The sequence below is a fragment of the Vulpes lagopus genome, chromosome 22, assembly GCF_018345385.1.
Source record: "Vulpes lagopus strain Blue_001 chromosome 22, ASM1834538v1, whole genome shotgun sequence".
Taxonomy (NCBI): Eukaryota; Metazoa; Chordata; class Mammalia; order Carnivora; family Canidae; genus Vulpes; species Vulpes lagopus.
The window spans coordinates 28,814,689-28,831,825 of NC_054845.1; the positions used below are offsets into that span (position 1 = coordinate 28,814,689).

Below are 17,137 nucleotides of genomic sequence, written 5' to 3' on the forward strand. Positions count from 1 at the left end.
TAATTAACCCTACCCTATATTTGTAAATATGCCTGGATCACCAAGGATCAAAACCTACAATTCAAAGAGCTAAGATGAAAGGAAAGGAGTTGAAGTTAACAGAAAAATTTGACACTAAAATTCTAACAAGTTCTTAGTTATCTGTACCAATGGAGGATTTGAAGAACAAGAACACTCAGAACTACTTATAGCTGGCCCTATAAATGTTTTCTGACTTCTACCACAGACTGGCTACCCAGAGAAGATTCTACGTAGATGGATAGTAAAATAAACTTTTATTCTCTAAGGATATATGCACAGAGACCAAATTCTGGCCCTATCTCTAAGTCCAAAATTTATGCAGCCTCGGGCAAATTACTACTGGTCTTAGTTTTCCTATACATTAGGTGGACATTGTCCCAATGTCAAAAGACATTGGTCCTATACATTAGGTGGACATTGTCCCAATGTCAAAAGACACTGGTCCTATCTGCCTCAAAAAGATAGATTAACAAAAGAAAAACGGTGTATTTTTTAAAATTCTTGAAAATTATAAAGCACCATACAAATGCAAGGCAATGCTGTTAACTGAAGACAAGGCTGCATCCTGGGGAGCAAATGGAATTCAGCTTTAGCTGAAAAGTTTGTTATGGAAGGTCCACATATAGTCAAGTGGCATGGCTCTATTACCTAAGATAGGCTGATTTACAGTCCATAGTTGTTGACTACTCAGGGTAGTCAGAATAATGCCATATTATCTTCTTCAGGAGAAGCTGAGAAAAAGGCCTTTGCTGTTGACAGCTGATAAAGAACACACTCCGAATTTTGCACTCTGGAGTAAAACTCCTGAATAAACATGGTTAGGACTTAGAGAGTTAAATCCAAGGAACCAGAGAAATACTGCCAGGAATTCAGTCATTTGATGGCACTGCTCACCAAGAAATGATCTCATATGCAGCTCCACACAGACTTCTCTAAGTTTGACAGACATCTCTGGCAATCCGGTTTAAGTACTACTCTAAATATATGTCTATTAAAGAACCTCAGAGTTCCAAATGGTGGGCCAAGCAACAAGTCCAGCCTGTAGTCAAGACAAAACCTGGTAAAACACATTTACAATAACTAGTACAAGAGTGATGGTGAATAGCCACTGCTAAACTGGAATGACAAGATATCTAATACTTAAAAATGATATGCACATAAACCTCAACATAGAAGAAAATGTTTCATCGTACTTCAAGCTGAGGTTTTTTTTTTTTTTTTTTTTTAAGATTTTATTTATTTGACAGAAAGAGAGCAAGCACAAGCAGGAGACATGGCAGAGGGAAAGGGAGAAGCAGGCTCCCTGCAGAGCAGGAAGTCAGACATGGGGCTCAAACCCAGGACCCTGGGATCATGACCTGAGCTGAAGGCAGACACTTAACCTACTGAGCCACCTAGGTGCCCAAGTTGAGGTTTTAATAGGGTTCTTCATAAATGTTAAGTTCTTTAAGATTTGTTTTCCACTAAAAGAAGAGAGAGCAACCAAATATCTCAATATCTTGCTTGGATGGATTTGTATCAATCATGAAATCTAAATTTATGAAACAATTGGGAAAATTTAAACACCAAGTGGATGGGTTATTATTATTATTTTTTTAAGATTTTATTTATTTATGAGACAGAGAGAGAGGCAGAGACACAGGCAAAGGGAGAAGCAGGCTCCATGCAGGGAGCCTGGTGTGGGACACGATCCCGGGACTCCAGGATCAAACCCTGGGCTGAAGGCAGTACTAAACTGCCGAGCCACCTAGGCTGCTGGATGGGTTATATTTAAGAAACAAAAGTGGTATCTTTTATCTTTTAGATACACATATCTTTTGGAAATACATAATAAAGTGTCTGCTGGTGAAATGGTAAGATGTCTAGGAATTACATCAAAATAACATGGGGAAGTAGGCTGGAGTATAGATGAAAGAAGACTGGCCATGTGCCAATAAAACTGCTAAAGGTAGGTACTGGATTCATGGGGGTGATTATACTATTCACTTATGTACAGAGGTGAAATTCTCACAATAAATTGCTTTAAGTGTACAAATGAAAGGTGACTCATTCTTACCTCTGCTAGAATCTTTGACTACGATGTCAGAGATTTCAAACAGCTTCAGAGGAAGGGGCATCTTCCGATTTGCAGCGATGGTCTTTAGGAGGCCAGGAAGAAGGGTAGTGCGTGCCACCTACAGGAGAAGACACGAAATTGCACTGACCAAATAACCCAAGCTAACTCGGTTCTAAGACAAGGCCAAAAGAACTCAGCTTCACAGTAATAGGACCCCTTTGGAAAATGCAATGTGTAAATAACCAAATCATTTATAATTTTCAATTCCAAGACAAAAGAAAACTGAAAATACTCTGGCTTCCAAAGTTACAAAATGAAAAATCATAAAATGTGATCAAAAACTGAGAAAATATTATAAATACAGTGCCAGTAGCTAGGATCAGTTATTTTAGCATCATCTTTAAAATTAAAAGTTAGCTTTTAAGATTGCAAATATACAAATTTTCATATCCTGCTTTATCTTATAAATTAAAGGAGATTATAAGAAATACAAGCATTCAAACAGATTAAATATAAATTAATCAAATCCTTAAAAACCATGACCAGGGAAAATGTAAATGCAATTAAAATATAACAATAAGAAAAGAGAATAGTGCTTACAAATATGTAAGCACTAAAGAAATAAGGCAGCCACTAAGGGCAAGCTGTGCCTATGGTGTTCAGCTTAGTACCCAAAGAAATATAAACATATATTCTACTTCTAAAAACAAAACAAAACAAAACAAAAAAAAAAAAGAAAGGAAGGAAGAAAAACCTTCCCTGCTTCTGTCTTAAATAAATTTCTCACTCTAAGCTACAGGAGATAAGTCAGCTTTCAACACATCATGTTCCCAGAAGAGATTTATGAGCAGTGATAAGGCATCATTGTTAAGATCCTGGGCTCACAGCAGACACCAGCACCACTACACCCTTTGCCCAGACTACTGCATGAGCTTAAGCTGGTGTCCCTGCTTCCACTCCTGGCATCTTATGGCCTGTTTTCCACACAGTGATCCTTTAAGGCCTACATCAGATCATGAAACTCCATGCTCAAAACTCCAACAGCTTTCTATCAAATTCTGAATAAAATCCATGCCCTGCCTTATCCCCACAGAAGGCTGCTCTGACCACCTAGGCTAAAACAGCAGCCCTTCCTAGATCATACAGGCATAACAGGAAGCCCCTACACAGACACTCTGGTAGAATGTGTGTCTATGGAAAGAGAACACCTTTCGGATCTGGTCCCTCTACCACCTGCTGCTACTGGTCTTCAACTCTATTATTTCGTAAATATCACTCCCATTCACAGCTGGAGAGAAAGTGCTCAAACCACTTATACAAATGAAACTACAATGTTAAAAGAAGGCTTAACTTACTGGAATATAAATAAGCTATTTTTGTAAATAGGTTTTCCTAGTGTTCCCCACCCCCCATTTGATAAATCAGCCTTACTTGCTTGTTTAAAAACTCACAGCAATACAAAAAATTACATCTGAATCCAATCATGCTTCTAGATCTACCCACCAATTTACTACAAACATAGGGGACCACTGGAATGTATTTAACAAAATCCTAACTGTAGGAACTACAAGACAAATGACTCAGTTTCTTCAATGAAGAAAGCACAAAGAAGACAGACACAGATAGAGGGGACAATCTGTAGATTAAAAGAGACTTAAGCACATCAATTTTGACTTGGGATTCAAATGAAGTTCATACAAACTATTAAAAAAATTGAGATAACCAGGAAAATTTGAACAATGACTGGACATTTAAGAATATTAAGGAATACTATTGCTAATTTGGGGGAATGTGATAATATTCTATATTTTTTATCATTATAATAAAAATTTGTATCTTTTAACTGACATTTTTCTTTTCATCCATTCTCTAACATATCTGTCAGAAAATAGCCCCAAATTAAGAATTATGCAAAAAAAAAAAAAAAGAATTATGCAAGAGAAAGAATGGGCTTAGGCAATAAACTGAGTTACAAGCCCATAAACAACCTTACGTTTAACCATAAATAAACAAACCTGTTAGCCACATTAGTAATGGTAGGACATACCTACTAGAAAAGCAGGAGGGAAATACAGAATCTGTCTAGTCTAAAAGATGGGCTCATCTAACGATTTTATGCAAAAATATTGATTCTGAAAGTGTATTAAACTATAGCTATTTATAGTATATTTAATGTGTTTCTGATTTTCCTTCCACTTAGATATAACAGAATACAGGATGTAAACCCTACAGAACATTACCACATTTTAAGAAATCTATCAGGCTTGATAAATGAAACTGGGTAAAAAAGGAAAATTTGGAATCAACTCAAAAATTCAGTAAGATTTACTGAAAAATCCGTCTACCAAATGGATTTGAGTGTCTCTTATTGAAAAGAACCCCATGAGCATCTTTCAAGAGCAGTAGAAAAGCTAGTGGATCTTATTATCACAATCCTTCAAATTGGCATAAGAATTCTTCCAAGTTCTGACCCTGAATACAGAGAAATAATTTATTTACTTGATGAATATTATCAGTTATTTCTTTAAATAGTAGTCTAGCCTAAATCTACCACATTAGTGAGGAGATTGAATCTAGCTTTTAAAATCTTAACATTTTCAGAGCTTTAAAAATTTTTAGAACTTATTAAGACTCCATCCCCTACGTTTACAGATGTTAAAAATCAAGATTCATAGAAACTATCTCAAGTCAGAGTTCACATATTATAAAAGCATTTATTTTCTCGAAAGCATTTCCTCCCAATTCCAAGATTCCCCTTGAATCTAAGCCAGGGTTAAAGAAAATCATAAAGAATTGCATGTGTAAGAAAAAGAGAGCAGACCAGTATGAAAGAGGAGATGGTTTGAAGTCCTTCATGAACAAAGACATTATAAACTATATTAACAGCACTTAAAAGCAATTTCCTAATGTAGTAATGTATCATTTAAAATTTAGAGTATTCTCACTGAAATATTTCTGAACTCCATGTGAAACTGCCATTGAACTAGAGGATTACTGTGAAAAAAATGGAGGTAGTATAGTCAAGAACTGAGGTAGCAACTAATTTCAAGGTAAATGACTTAATGGAGATGCTAGGAAAGGGCTGCTGACTCATTTATTACAAAATGGGTAGAAAAGATGAAATCTGAAAATAGTACTAAAATCAACTGATTTGAAGTGAATGAAATGGAAAGTTCAGACAAGAGGGCTAGATAGCACAAAGGAAGCAAAACACAACTGTAAACCAATCAAGAAAAGATTAAAAAGTGTTAAGAATTCATCAACATGGGGTACCTGGGTTAAATGTCCCATTCTTGGTTTCAGCTCAGGTCATGATCTCAAAGGACCTAGGATAGAGCCCCAGTCAGGCTCCTTGCTCAGCAGGGAGTCTGCTTGTCCCTCTCCCTCTGCGCCTCCCCCCCCCCCCAATATTTGCTCTTTCTCACTTGTGCACACATGCTCTCTAATAAAATCATTTTTAAAAAAATTTTAATTGGGTGCCTGGTGGCTCAGTCAGTTAAGCGTCTACCTTCGGCTCAAGTCATGATCTCAGGCTCCCTGCTCCGTGGAGAGCCTGCTTCTCTCTTCCCCACCCCCTGCTTGTGCTCTCTCTCATCCTATCTCTCTCAAATAAATATTTTTAATTAAAAAAAAATTTAGGGGCACCTGGGTGACTCAGTCAATTAAGAATCTGCTGGCTCAGGTCATGATCTCAAGGTCCTGGGCCTGAGCCCCACATCAGACTCTGCTTCTCCTTCTTCCCCTGCTCATGCACACACACTCTAATAAAATCTTAAAACAAAAAACTAACTCCGCTCCTTCCCGATGTGCTAATAATTTAAAAAAAAAAATCTTTGAAGTCTTTAAAAACAAAATCTATCAACAAAGTTATGTAAGAACTATAATCTTATCCAAGAAGAGATTTTTAAAAAGCTCTAAGATTGTCATCTTAAGTATAACTTATGTACTGCCTCTCAGTATTTACCCAAATTCTTACCTACTTAAAATTCTCACCTGAAATTCAGCCGTTTTAGGATTACTAATGTGGACTGCCTTTGTTGCAGAGATGTCCAAACCAAGTTTATCAGCAATATCTTCTTGGGAGCACTAAGAAGTACATGCAACATAAAGAAAAACAATGACTGAACTTAATATACAAAGTATTTAATGCTGTAAGTCAATTTATAATCTCATAATAATGTAGATTCTTTATATAAAGAAGTTAATAATAAATACATCAACTAATTCAGGGCCACTGCAGATCTAAATTAACATGAACTGTTCTCTTATAAGGAGTTCCACCTATGATAGAGAGGCAAGGGAAGTTTTTCACATGTTGATGGTACAACTGTATTTGGGCCCTTCGTAAGCCAGCCTTCCATTTACCTTTCCAGTCTAGTCTCTTATAATTAGTAACCCATTCTCTGAATCTTACACTCTTCCTTACTTTCACCAGAAATGCCTTCTCCACCCTACCCACTCCCATCCCCCAAGGTCTACTGCTTCCATAAAAATATTCCGAATGACTCCTGTCAAACTGTCTCCCCCCTTGGTGTTCCTATGGCTTTGATTACCGTGATAAGCCCTGCTAAATCCATACTGACTTGTGGTAGAATGGTAAACTCAAGTGGCCCGAATTCTGCCCAATGTTCTTTCTACTTGATCGTTTAACTTCTTTGCATATGGGCTTGTTAAAGCTCTGAGCAAAAAACTCCCAACCTGCTCACACTCCAAAAAATAGAAAGATATCTGTCATACTAAAAAACCAGGATGACAGACAGAATTATGAAAATAAAACTATTAGATGCATCACATCTAATAAATGAGTTAACAAGATAATGCAAATAAAGTACCTGGCACAAACCATGCTCAAAAAATATTGATGATTAATAAATTACTAAGAATAATCACATATTAATGCTAACTGTTGGAAAAGGAGTTTAAAACTTAACATAAAAACTGATATACCATCAGATTACTGAATGATTTTCCAACATTAGGGGATATTGCCTATTGCGCTATTCTACAAAGTCGCCTTCAAGGACTAGTTTGTTTTTCCTAGCACACACACAGGTTTAGATTTTATGTCAAAGCCCATTCTAATGATTCCTGCTGAGCTCTCTTGGGAAGGATACTGAAGCTGCATCCAGGCAGAGCAGACAAGAGCTCTCTGATCTGTCAGGCTGCAGAGGTGGAGAATGGTGGCAGGCCTGCTGGAAATAATCAGATTTTCTCCCCAGCATGGAGGAGTTTTTATTACAAGATATAATGTGATTAATTAGGAAGTGCAATTTAAATAATGCAATCTATTCTCAAGCCGAACTAGTACTGTGTATGTAAAAGAAGTGTTCCACAAACTCACGGCCATGTGGGGTATCTGAGTGGCCTCATACTCCATGATGACAATGGAGGACAAGGGACAGATTAGAAGCAGTGTGAAATCAAGGTGACCAAAAGTGGCAGGAGCTAGCAAAAAACATTTTTAAATATTAAAGTGTTTCTTTTAAAGTGTTAGAATATAATAGGTCAGTGAAGCCCATGATTTTTATAAATATTCTTATACTAAGGCTATAAGTAAATATTTAGCTTTAAAAGTGAGTTAATTTAAAATATTACAACTAGTATGCAGACATAGTAAAAATCATGATGAGATAACAACTACTTATATTTGGAAAATAAAGGGCTACATTTTAGAAACAGCTCTGTTTCTCTCCTACAAGACTAGATATGAGGCTCAGAGATACAGAAATTTCAACATAAGATCTAAGTAAGAAAACTGGAACATGTAATGTAATGACATATTTGAACCTCTAGCACCCACTACTCCTTTTCCCAATGGTGATAATGTGTTGAGATGACTTCGGACAGCCGGACAGCCGGTTTCTGGTACTGCTTGTGGACAGCTCAGCCACAAGCCTTAGGTACACACAGGCCTGGCCCGGAGTCCCTGGCCCACAGCAGACTGGCCGTAAGGAATGGGACAGGCTACCTACATCACCTGCTGTGTAAGATAGGAACACGTTCTGCAGGGTGCAGCAGGGAGATGGAATCACATGCATGAAGCCCTGGACAGAGGATAAATTCTCCCTGCACAGCAGCCACAGTCAGGCAGAGTATATGCACACAGGGCCACATGGTCACAAAATCAAAACTCACTACTTATATAAAAGGGCAGGGAGGTACACAAGCCAGCCAATGTTTGAACAGCAGTTAGTTCCGGGAAGGAAAATAGGGTTGGAATCTGAGGGGAAATGGAGGGGACCGATCATGGGTTCTGTACAGGTTGAATCCTTTCAAATTAATCCTATGCTACTTAGTTCTTTAAAATGAAACACATTTCTCAGTACTATTTTCTCTATTTCATTGATGTTCACAACTGTACACATACGTACGAACGACATGGTACTACGAACCAAGCACACACTGGCTGAGACAACAGAAAAGCACTGCTCTAAAAGCCAAAAGGCTACGACTCCAGTCCTGGTCCTTGTGCTGTCCGTGTACACTTCATTAGGTACTTCTCCTGTTGACCTCAGGCTTCCTTACTCCTACTCATGCCTGGCATACAACAGATGATCCATAAATGTGGAATAAAGGACTGCTGAATCAAAAACATGACAACGCTGAACTAGAAGATCTCAAAGGTCCCTTCCGAGGTTAGCACCCTATGAATTACAAATGCTCAATCAAGGGAGAGAAGCTGCATCTCCTTTCCAACTGCCCTCTCCCCACAAACTGGTAGTAATGTAATGCCCACCACCGCGTTCCCCGTAAATCTAAGAGAAGTCTGTCTGGAGTTGAGTTGGAGGGAGAAAATGGAGTCGTTCTGCTTGTTTGGTTTTGTTTTTTGCCCTACATCATTATGCTGACACCTACTTGAACACTCCAGAACAACACGTTGACTCCTCACAAATGCTCAGTACGAGAAGAGGAAACTATAAATGGCACAGGCGTTTTATTCTTTTCAAATGGTCAATCTGGTAGGGGAAGGACATTTCCTTCTACTTTGTAATAAAATTCATTTCCTGATTTAGGCCTTTTATGTCAGCTTTCCAACTCAAAGCAAATGTCGTGAACATGTTCAAAGACAAAGAAGTTTAATGTGGAACAGTCCACAAACCCTTAACTAGGGCGGCATCTAGTGGGCACAGACACAACCAAATTAAGGCTAAAAATTCTAACTTCATCAATTTGGTTATGAAATTTATTATGAATTCAATACTTGACACTTCCTTAAGAGTACAAAATACACTGTTATCTGTCATTTAAGACTTTTGACCTTCATGATTTTTTGTGACTAAAAAAGGAAACACTTCTTCACTATAAACTGTACAATCTCAAGTAAAACAAGTTATTCTTCTAGAACCTGGAAAATTTTAGCAATCTATATGATGTAAAGTCATAAGGAACCAGAGTACAACAATTAAGAGATTCTGCGTCAACAATCAGCTGCACAAACAGCACAGGAGACCTACCAGAGCAAAGGTCAGCGCTTCCGTGAATCCAGCAGCTGCCATGTCCTGTCTTAAGAGTTCTGTGAGTTTATTAAGAGGAAACTGAAAAAAAGATATTAAACTTCATGCTACCTCAATGAAATTTCCTGTAACAAAACGTTCATACAGAACATGTCATTAAAAGGCAAACCCCCTTCCATCCTTACTGATACTGCTGGTACACCACCCCACTCTGCCTCCCTCCCCACTACCCTGATTCTCCTTCCTATACAGATGGCACAAACCCCCACTTGACCTCTTCCCCACCAAACTACTTTTGCCTTCAGGCCAAGTTCAGAACATGAATTTCCCCAGTTCAAGATTCAAAAGGGCTCCAAACCTGAAACCTGTCTTTCTTCAAGTACTAGTCATCACAGGTTTTGAACTTACTCTAATCCACACCGGGCATCTGTTTTGTATCCTCTCCATAGCGAATGGCTCTTCATAGCAGAGCACGTCCAAATACTACTTAATTCCTATGTGCTGTTTTTCTGGAAGCCTTCCTGGCATTCAATAATCAGTTTCTAACAATAAGGAGTATTTATTTAAGGGTGCAATCTTACTTGATTAGCTATGGTGTAGGTTTTCGGGAGAGTCATCTGAATGTTGTTATAACCATAAGCAATAGCTGCATCTTCTACGATATCACAGGCATGGATAATGTCAGCTCTAGTTGGAGGGATTTCAATCTCAATCTGATTCCCATCACCTATTACTTCTGACTTTAAATACATCCTGGTTAGAAGCTTGGCAATATTTTCTGGAGTTTCTCTGAAACAGGAATGTACAATCCATAAATTTCACTAGATTACTTAAAATGTGCTTATATCTTGTTTTAAAATATTCCATTATCTGAAATATCATCTTTTTTTAAATTTTATTTATTTATTTATTCATGAAAGACAGAGAGAGAGAGGCAGAGACACAGGCAGACGGAGAAGCAGGCTCCATGCAAGAAGCCCAATGTGGGACTCAATCCAGGGTCTCCAGGATCACGCCCTGGGCTGAAGGCAGGCGCTAAACCTCTGAGCCACCTGGGCTGCCCTGAAATATCATCTTTCTTTCTGAGTTCCATGAGATATCAGATACCCTAGCAGTTGATTTATTATCACTTACTCTGAAAAGATATCAAAATCCTAAGCATTCTTTCCGGATAAATTAAAGTGTTGTACATACTTTATTCTTGAATTCTCCCCAAGAGTAAATAAATGTTTGCAAACATACCTGATTCCAACTTTTTTGTTAATTAGATCAGCTCTCACTATTTCCTTTCGGTAAGCCAGTTCCTTTAAAAAGAAAAAGTTTGAGAAGCTTTCATGAGTCCCTGTCAGCTACAGTGTTAGACTAACTTTACCTCATCTTATGGTAGTTTCACTGCCCTCCCAAAAAACTGTTGTTAGAGACACTAAAAATAAACGTTTATGTTTCAAAACATTACAGAGGAATAAATCTGCTACAACAGGTTCATAACGGAACATTCTATTTGCTAGACAACTGGAACTGCTCAGAAATAGAAAATGCCAAACACTCTTCTCTCAGATGGCCAGTCACCATTCTCTGCAGTAAAACCCTGGGGCATTATGTCATTTCTACGATGTTTATAAATCCTAAGGCTTTTTCAGTCTCCTCTCAAGCAAGCAGGTTTCAGGACCAAGAAAGAATAATTCAGGTATCACCATGTACTATCAAAAAAAAATCAGCATTATACTAAGTCCAAGTGTTACAAAGAAATTCCTTTCTTATCATTCATCCAGGTGGGGGAATGTGACCAGGCCCCCAGACAGTCCTAGTGATCATCAATCTGGTCCAGGGGATGGTAGGACTGGGAGCAGCTCATAAATCAGTACTCATTCTCCTTCAAACAGTATATAACCTTACCATGTTAGGTAGGAACAAGCATGTATAAACCCTAGGCTTTTCAGCACCTCTGCAAACGTATCTATGAATGTTTATCATTAACTTACTCTCAAAAGAATAACTACCACTGGCAAAAAGGCTATAAATCTAAAACCCTGATCGGACTCAAGTCCAATGAGCCAGAGCCTTGCCACTCAAAATGCAATTCTGAAGCAGAAGTTATCATCACAAATCGAGAGCCTCTTAGAAATGCAGGCTCTAGGGCCCTGGTAGCAGTGACACAAGACCTACTGAACCCTGAACGGAGGGTTATCAAGATCCTGAGGTGCTGCGACAACACACTACGGCTTAAGCATAAAACTCGATGCTAATGATGGCAACAGAAACTTTTACAAGCAGTTACATGAACAGTACGAGACACTTTCAAGATAATCTTAACCCAGACAACAGATTCCTTATCAGTGAAGTGAGAATAGTAAAGTTTTAGATGAATAACTATTCCTAGATCACAACAATGGTAAGCTGCTGGACCCTGCTGCTACTATATTCCCAGTGCTTACAAAAATGCTTGGCAGATAATAAGTACTCGGTATATAGTTAATAAATAAATGCATCAAGTAACAAATGAACAAATTAATGAAGTAACAACTTCAGGCAGCCTAATTCTGAAGCTCGCACCATTAACCATTGGTCTGACTACCTACCCCTTACCTCCTCTGGTCCTCTTATTCCAAACTCCATTCTTTTATATGCAATAACAGAAGACTAGGAAAGAACTATCAAAGTATTTAGAAAAATATGCTATTTCATGTGAGGAAGAATCCGTTCCTCAGAGGATCATTCTATTCTGGGAGGACAATCTGAAAAGAGCAATTCTAATCTACATTCAAAAGGAAATAAATTAACAAATAACAACACTGATATGGTACTCCTTTTCAGAAATCCCACTATTTCAAATTTACAAAAGCTCTTTATAATTCAAATGATTTCAAGGACTTACCTACGTTGAGAAAAATGAACCAAATTTTAAGGTATCTCTTTCCTCCCCAAAGTACCTATTTCACTTTTACTAACACTTGACAATTCCTCATATTAAAAAGAAAAAAACTTTTCTCAAATCAGACATCATTTTAAAATTGACTAAAAAGCTATCTCTGGCCAAACCAACTACTGCTGTGGTAAATCATATAGATGGCCACATTCTTCCCTTCTCTGCTGTACCCGTGGCCTCACAATATGACACTTCAGGTCTTGGCATTTAGAAAAGGGAGTCTATTTCACCACCCCCCCACTTGAATCTAGCAAAATGGCCAAGGCCAACAGGACACCTTACAAATACTTAAGCACTGGACTTGCTCTCCTGCTGTTGGGAATCCTGCAACCACCATCATACAATGAAAACCAAGCTAGCCTGCTGGATGACAGACACTTGTGACTCCAAGGCTAAGGAGACTTGTGAGAGTAGAGGCTAGCCTATCAAATGGATGATTACACAGGAACAAGCCCAGGAGAGGTTGGCCAAGGCACACTAGAGCAGAAAAACTACCCAGCTGATCAACAGAATCATGATAAACAAATCACTGTTGTTTTACATCACTAAGTCTTGAGATATCAGTTTGTTACATGACAAAAGCTAATAGGCACTACAAAATTTTTAAAAACAGACTGCCCATAATTTCAGTTAAGTTTTCTAAAGTTACAGACTTATTTTGAATTATGATCAATATTCCAGAATAAAATATGAAGCTAAATGCTCATGTTTTCAGGAAGAGAAAGGTTTTGATCTTGGCAGGCTTTATCAACTTCAGAAACTATTTAAACAGTAGAAACGATTCCAGGCTATGAGTCACTTAAGTGACAGAGGAATAGTGAAAAATCTAAAGAGTTTGAACAATGGCCTCACTGAATCATAACCACAACTAAATGACTAATACAGTCATGTGTTGGAATAGCCATCTTTATATTAATAAAATCATCTTAGGAGAAGAAAAAAACAGATTAAGAATGTTTTTGTTTTATCAAGATTCCATGTCTTAAAAATAACTGTGCTTACTACTCAGTCCTGTTAATACATCTGGAATTATTAGCTACAGTGATGGCCTTCAGCAACTGTTAATTCAAGTATCAACAGACTAATTAGATGCAGAGGGCTGAGTAATCTTAAAAGGGATGAGACTATAAATTACCCATTTAATTAATAAAAGAATAAATCAGAACCTGCACCCAATGTTCATAGCAATAATGTCCACAATAGCCAAACTATGGAAAGAGCCCAGATTCACCGAAAAATGGATAAAGATGTGATATATGGTGCATGTATACACACACATACACATACAATGTATTCAGCCATCAAAAAAAAAATCTTGCCAATTGCAATTACATGGATAGAACTGAAGGGTATCATGCTAAATGCAAGTGAGTCAATCAAAGACAATTATATGATCTCACTCATATTTGGAATTTAGAAACGAAACAGGATCACAGGGGAAGGGAAGGAAAAATAAAATGAAATCAGAGAGAAAGAGACAAAGCATAGATATTCTTAATCATAAGAAACTGAGGGTTGCTGGAGTGGAAGGAGGTAGGGGGATGGGTAACTGGGTGACAGGCATTAAGAGGGAACCTGGGTAGCTCGGTGGTTGAGCATCTGCCTTTAACTCAGGGCGTGATCCTGGGGTCCTGGGACTAAGTCCCGCATTGGGCTCCCCATAGGGAGCCTGCTTCTCCCTCTGCCTGTGTCTCTCATCAATAATAAAATCTTACCAAAAAAAAGGAGGGAACCTGATGTAACGAGTACTGGGTGTTATATAAGACTGATGAAATCACTGAACTCTACCTCTGAAACTAATAATATCCTGTATGTTAATTAATTGAATTTAAGTTAAAAAAGTAAAAGTAAAATAAAAAGAATGTATCAGAGAAATTATGGCCACCTAATGCAGTAGTATAGTGGAGCATGTTGGGAGGTGAGCCCAGACTATCACCTCACTCCCCCACTTAATAGTAATAGGCAAGCTACTGAACATCTCAAGATCTCTATCTCCATCTGGGAAAGGGCCGAGGGGATCCCTGGGTGGCGCAGTGGTTTAGCGCCTGCCTTTGGCCCAGGGCGCGATCCTGGAGACCCAGGATCGAATCCCACGTCAGGCTCCCGGTGCGTGGAGCCTGCTTCTCCCTCTGCCTATGTCTCTGCCTCTCTCTCTCTCTCTCTGTGACTATCATAAATAAATAAAAATTTAAAAAAAAGGGGGGGGGGCCGAAGAGAACATTCACCTTCATAGGGTGACAGGATTAAATCCATTTAATGCACATAGTATAGTGCCTGGGCATGTGGGTGGATGGATGGACAGACATGTAACGAGCACTCAATAACCATCATTATTACTAGTATTATCAAATCTTAAATACTTACTGGAAAGGTATAAGATTTTCCATTAGGAAAAACTACCTCAGCTGCTTCAACCCTTTAAAAAAAAAGTCAGAAATAAAATATTTTTTTAAAAAAGGAGCTACAAATTCTAGAAATGTGTATGGTTTACAAGTCTCTCACTTGTTCTACAACAGTAACATATTCAATATTCAACATATTCAATCTATTCACGTTCCAACACTGCTGTCTGGATTAATCCTCTTAAATACACCACCACCCAGTATACTGTCCAACCCACTATGGCTCCCATAGCTCTTGAGGCAGTGCACATCTGACGTTTACTTCTCAGTGCTACAAAGCATGCATCCTCTATGTGCTCCCTGCCAACACGGATACACATGTTCCAGGCTTTACCAGGGTGGTATGTTACACCATGAAAGCTGGACTACACAACCACTAACAGGCAATTCAATTTAAAAAACAGACCCTGCCAATTTCAGTCCTGGGCTCTGCAGCGATACGGCTATTTTGAATTTTAATTAACATTCTGGAATAAACTATAATGCTGATACACAGCAAGGACCATTTAATTAAATATTTTAATTAAAAAATAAGCTTTAGAAAAAAATACAGGAATCCTATAGATACATATGGGATATATACTTCCCTACTTTTGTTTAACTGTTTGTTGTCTTTCCATGTTTACATCCTCAAATCCAATGATCCTTAAACACAGCTTAAACTTCATTGCCTCCATGATGTCTGCCCAGGCGCAATAACTGATCCAGCTAGCAATAACTTGCCCTTACAGCCACAATATTACTGAAACTTTTTAAAGTAGTTCTCACATTTTATTTTAAAGTTATGCATAGACCTTAGCCCCCCAAAGAGAGGATATGGTTCTAGTCACAGGAGCTGCATTTTTCATCTTTATATTTAGTTCAAGGTCTTAGTGCTTTGCCTTCAGAACAACAGGCTTCATTCAATAAAACCATTGAATAAACTTACATAAACTGCTTCTCACAATATTCACTGAACATGGTGACAATAACATCAAGAACTATTTTTGCCTGCAAAAAAAGAAAAAGATACTGTAATCTAAAAATACATTTTCTTCACTCAGATGAAGTGAAAATTTAGTCCTCAAACATCTAAAACATCTAAAAATTAAGCATATATGTATGTGTTCAAAAAAAAAAAAAAAAAAGGAAGTGGAATAAAAACTTGTGAGCTAAAGTAGGCCTAGCCTTATCTTCAGGTGGTCTGCATTTATTCGGTTCTCTGAGAGTTAACAATCCATGACTGAAACAAATCATTTACTTCCCCTGGCCCTCTCCCTTGGGTTCACCAAGTTTCAAGAGAGACAAATGGCCAACACACACACATACCCCCTTATCAATCTTCTAGATCTCTACAGCCAGTTACCAGGCTCCTGGCTCAACCAGTAGTTGAGTAAACTGACTTTGGTAAGTTCCTTACCACATCTTTGTACCGCATCTTTATTTGTTAAGCAGAGATTATAAAAGTTTCTAAAGCTCATTTGGTTGTTATGAGGATTAAATGTATTAATACATGAGCAATGCCTAGCACATTTAAGAGTTGTATAGATTAAAATTTTAAATTGAAGAAATATTCTTAGGAAAAAAATACAGTAACCTTATTGGGATATATCTAGGCTTTACTTTTATATATACACTTCACTATTTAAAGATAAGCTTCAGGGAAAGTATCTAAGGTCTGTTAATATAAGACTTTTTAAAAAAAATTATAAATAGTATAAGCTATATTTCTAGTATTTCTGAAGGTAAATAGGGCCATAAAAGTTACAATGGCGTCCAATCCTGTAAGACATACTGAATGCCATTTATGGCCCTATTTCTATAGGCCAGCCTTCTCCTGCCATTCAAGCTTATCTTATTAATTTGCTTGACTGCCACCTCACCCTATGCCTTGTTATCTGAAAAGAATCTTATCTGTTAAAAAGTTTCATAGCAATCCAATCCAGTTACTAAAAGTGAGTGAACTAGTATTCTACATACTGTTGAGATCGTCTGCACAAACCCTTTATCAATTTTGCTAAGTAAAACTTCTTTACAGGCTGTTTCATTTTTAAAAACTTATTACTAAGTACACACAGGTATCAAATTACTCAGCATTTAAATTAAGCCCATAAGATAAAAAAAAATTTATACAGCACTTATTCCATTCTCAGTCTTACAGTTAGGTATTAGCTGATTCTCCCACTAGAGTAAGTACCTTGACATGAAGAAACATGTAACTCATTAAGTCACAGCACTGGAAAGACAGGAGGTGCTCATTAAAGATTTATTCATTAAATGAACACACCATAACCAGGGA

General features: G+C 37.7%; 1 protein-coding gene across 1 annotated transcript in view; it reads right to left on the minus strand.

The window, feature by feature from the left end:
- The window catches only part of FARSB (phenylalanyl-tRNA synthetase subunit beta), a 70,090-nt gene that overhangs the window by 33,914 nt on the left and 19,039 nt on the right, over window positions 1-17,137 (minus strand). Inside the window, exons 9-15 of the mRNA XM_041737150.1 lie at window positions 15,788-15,849; window positions 14,822-14,873; window positions 10,774-10,835; window positions 10,113-10,320; window positions 9,532-9,612; window positions 6,071-6,163; window positions 2,078-2,195 (exon numbers count right to left, since the gene is read on the minus strand). Of these exons, the coding sequence (XP_041593084.1) occupies window positions 2,078-2,195; window positions 6,071-6,163; window positions 9,532-9,612; window positions 10,113-10,320; window positions 10,774-10,835; window positions 14,822-14,873; window positions 15,788-15,849 (676 nt within the window). The remainder of the gene's footprint in view (window positions 1-2,077; window positions 2,196-6,070; window positions 6,164-9,531; window positions 9,613-10,112; window positions 10,321-10,773; window positions 10,836-14,821; window positions 14,874-15,787; window positions 15,850-17,137) is intronic.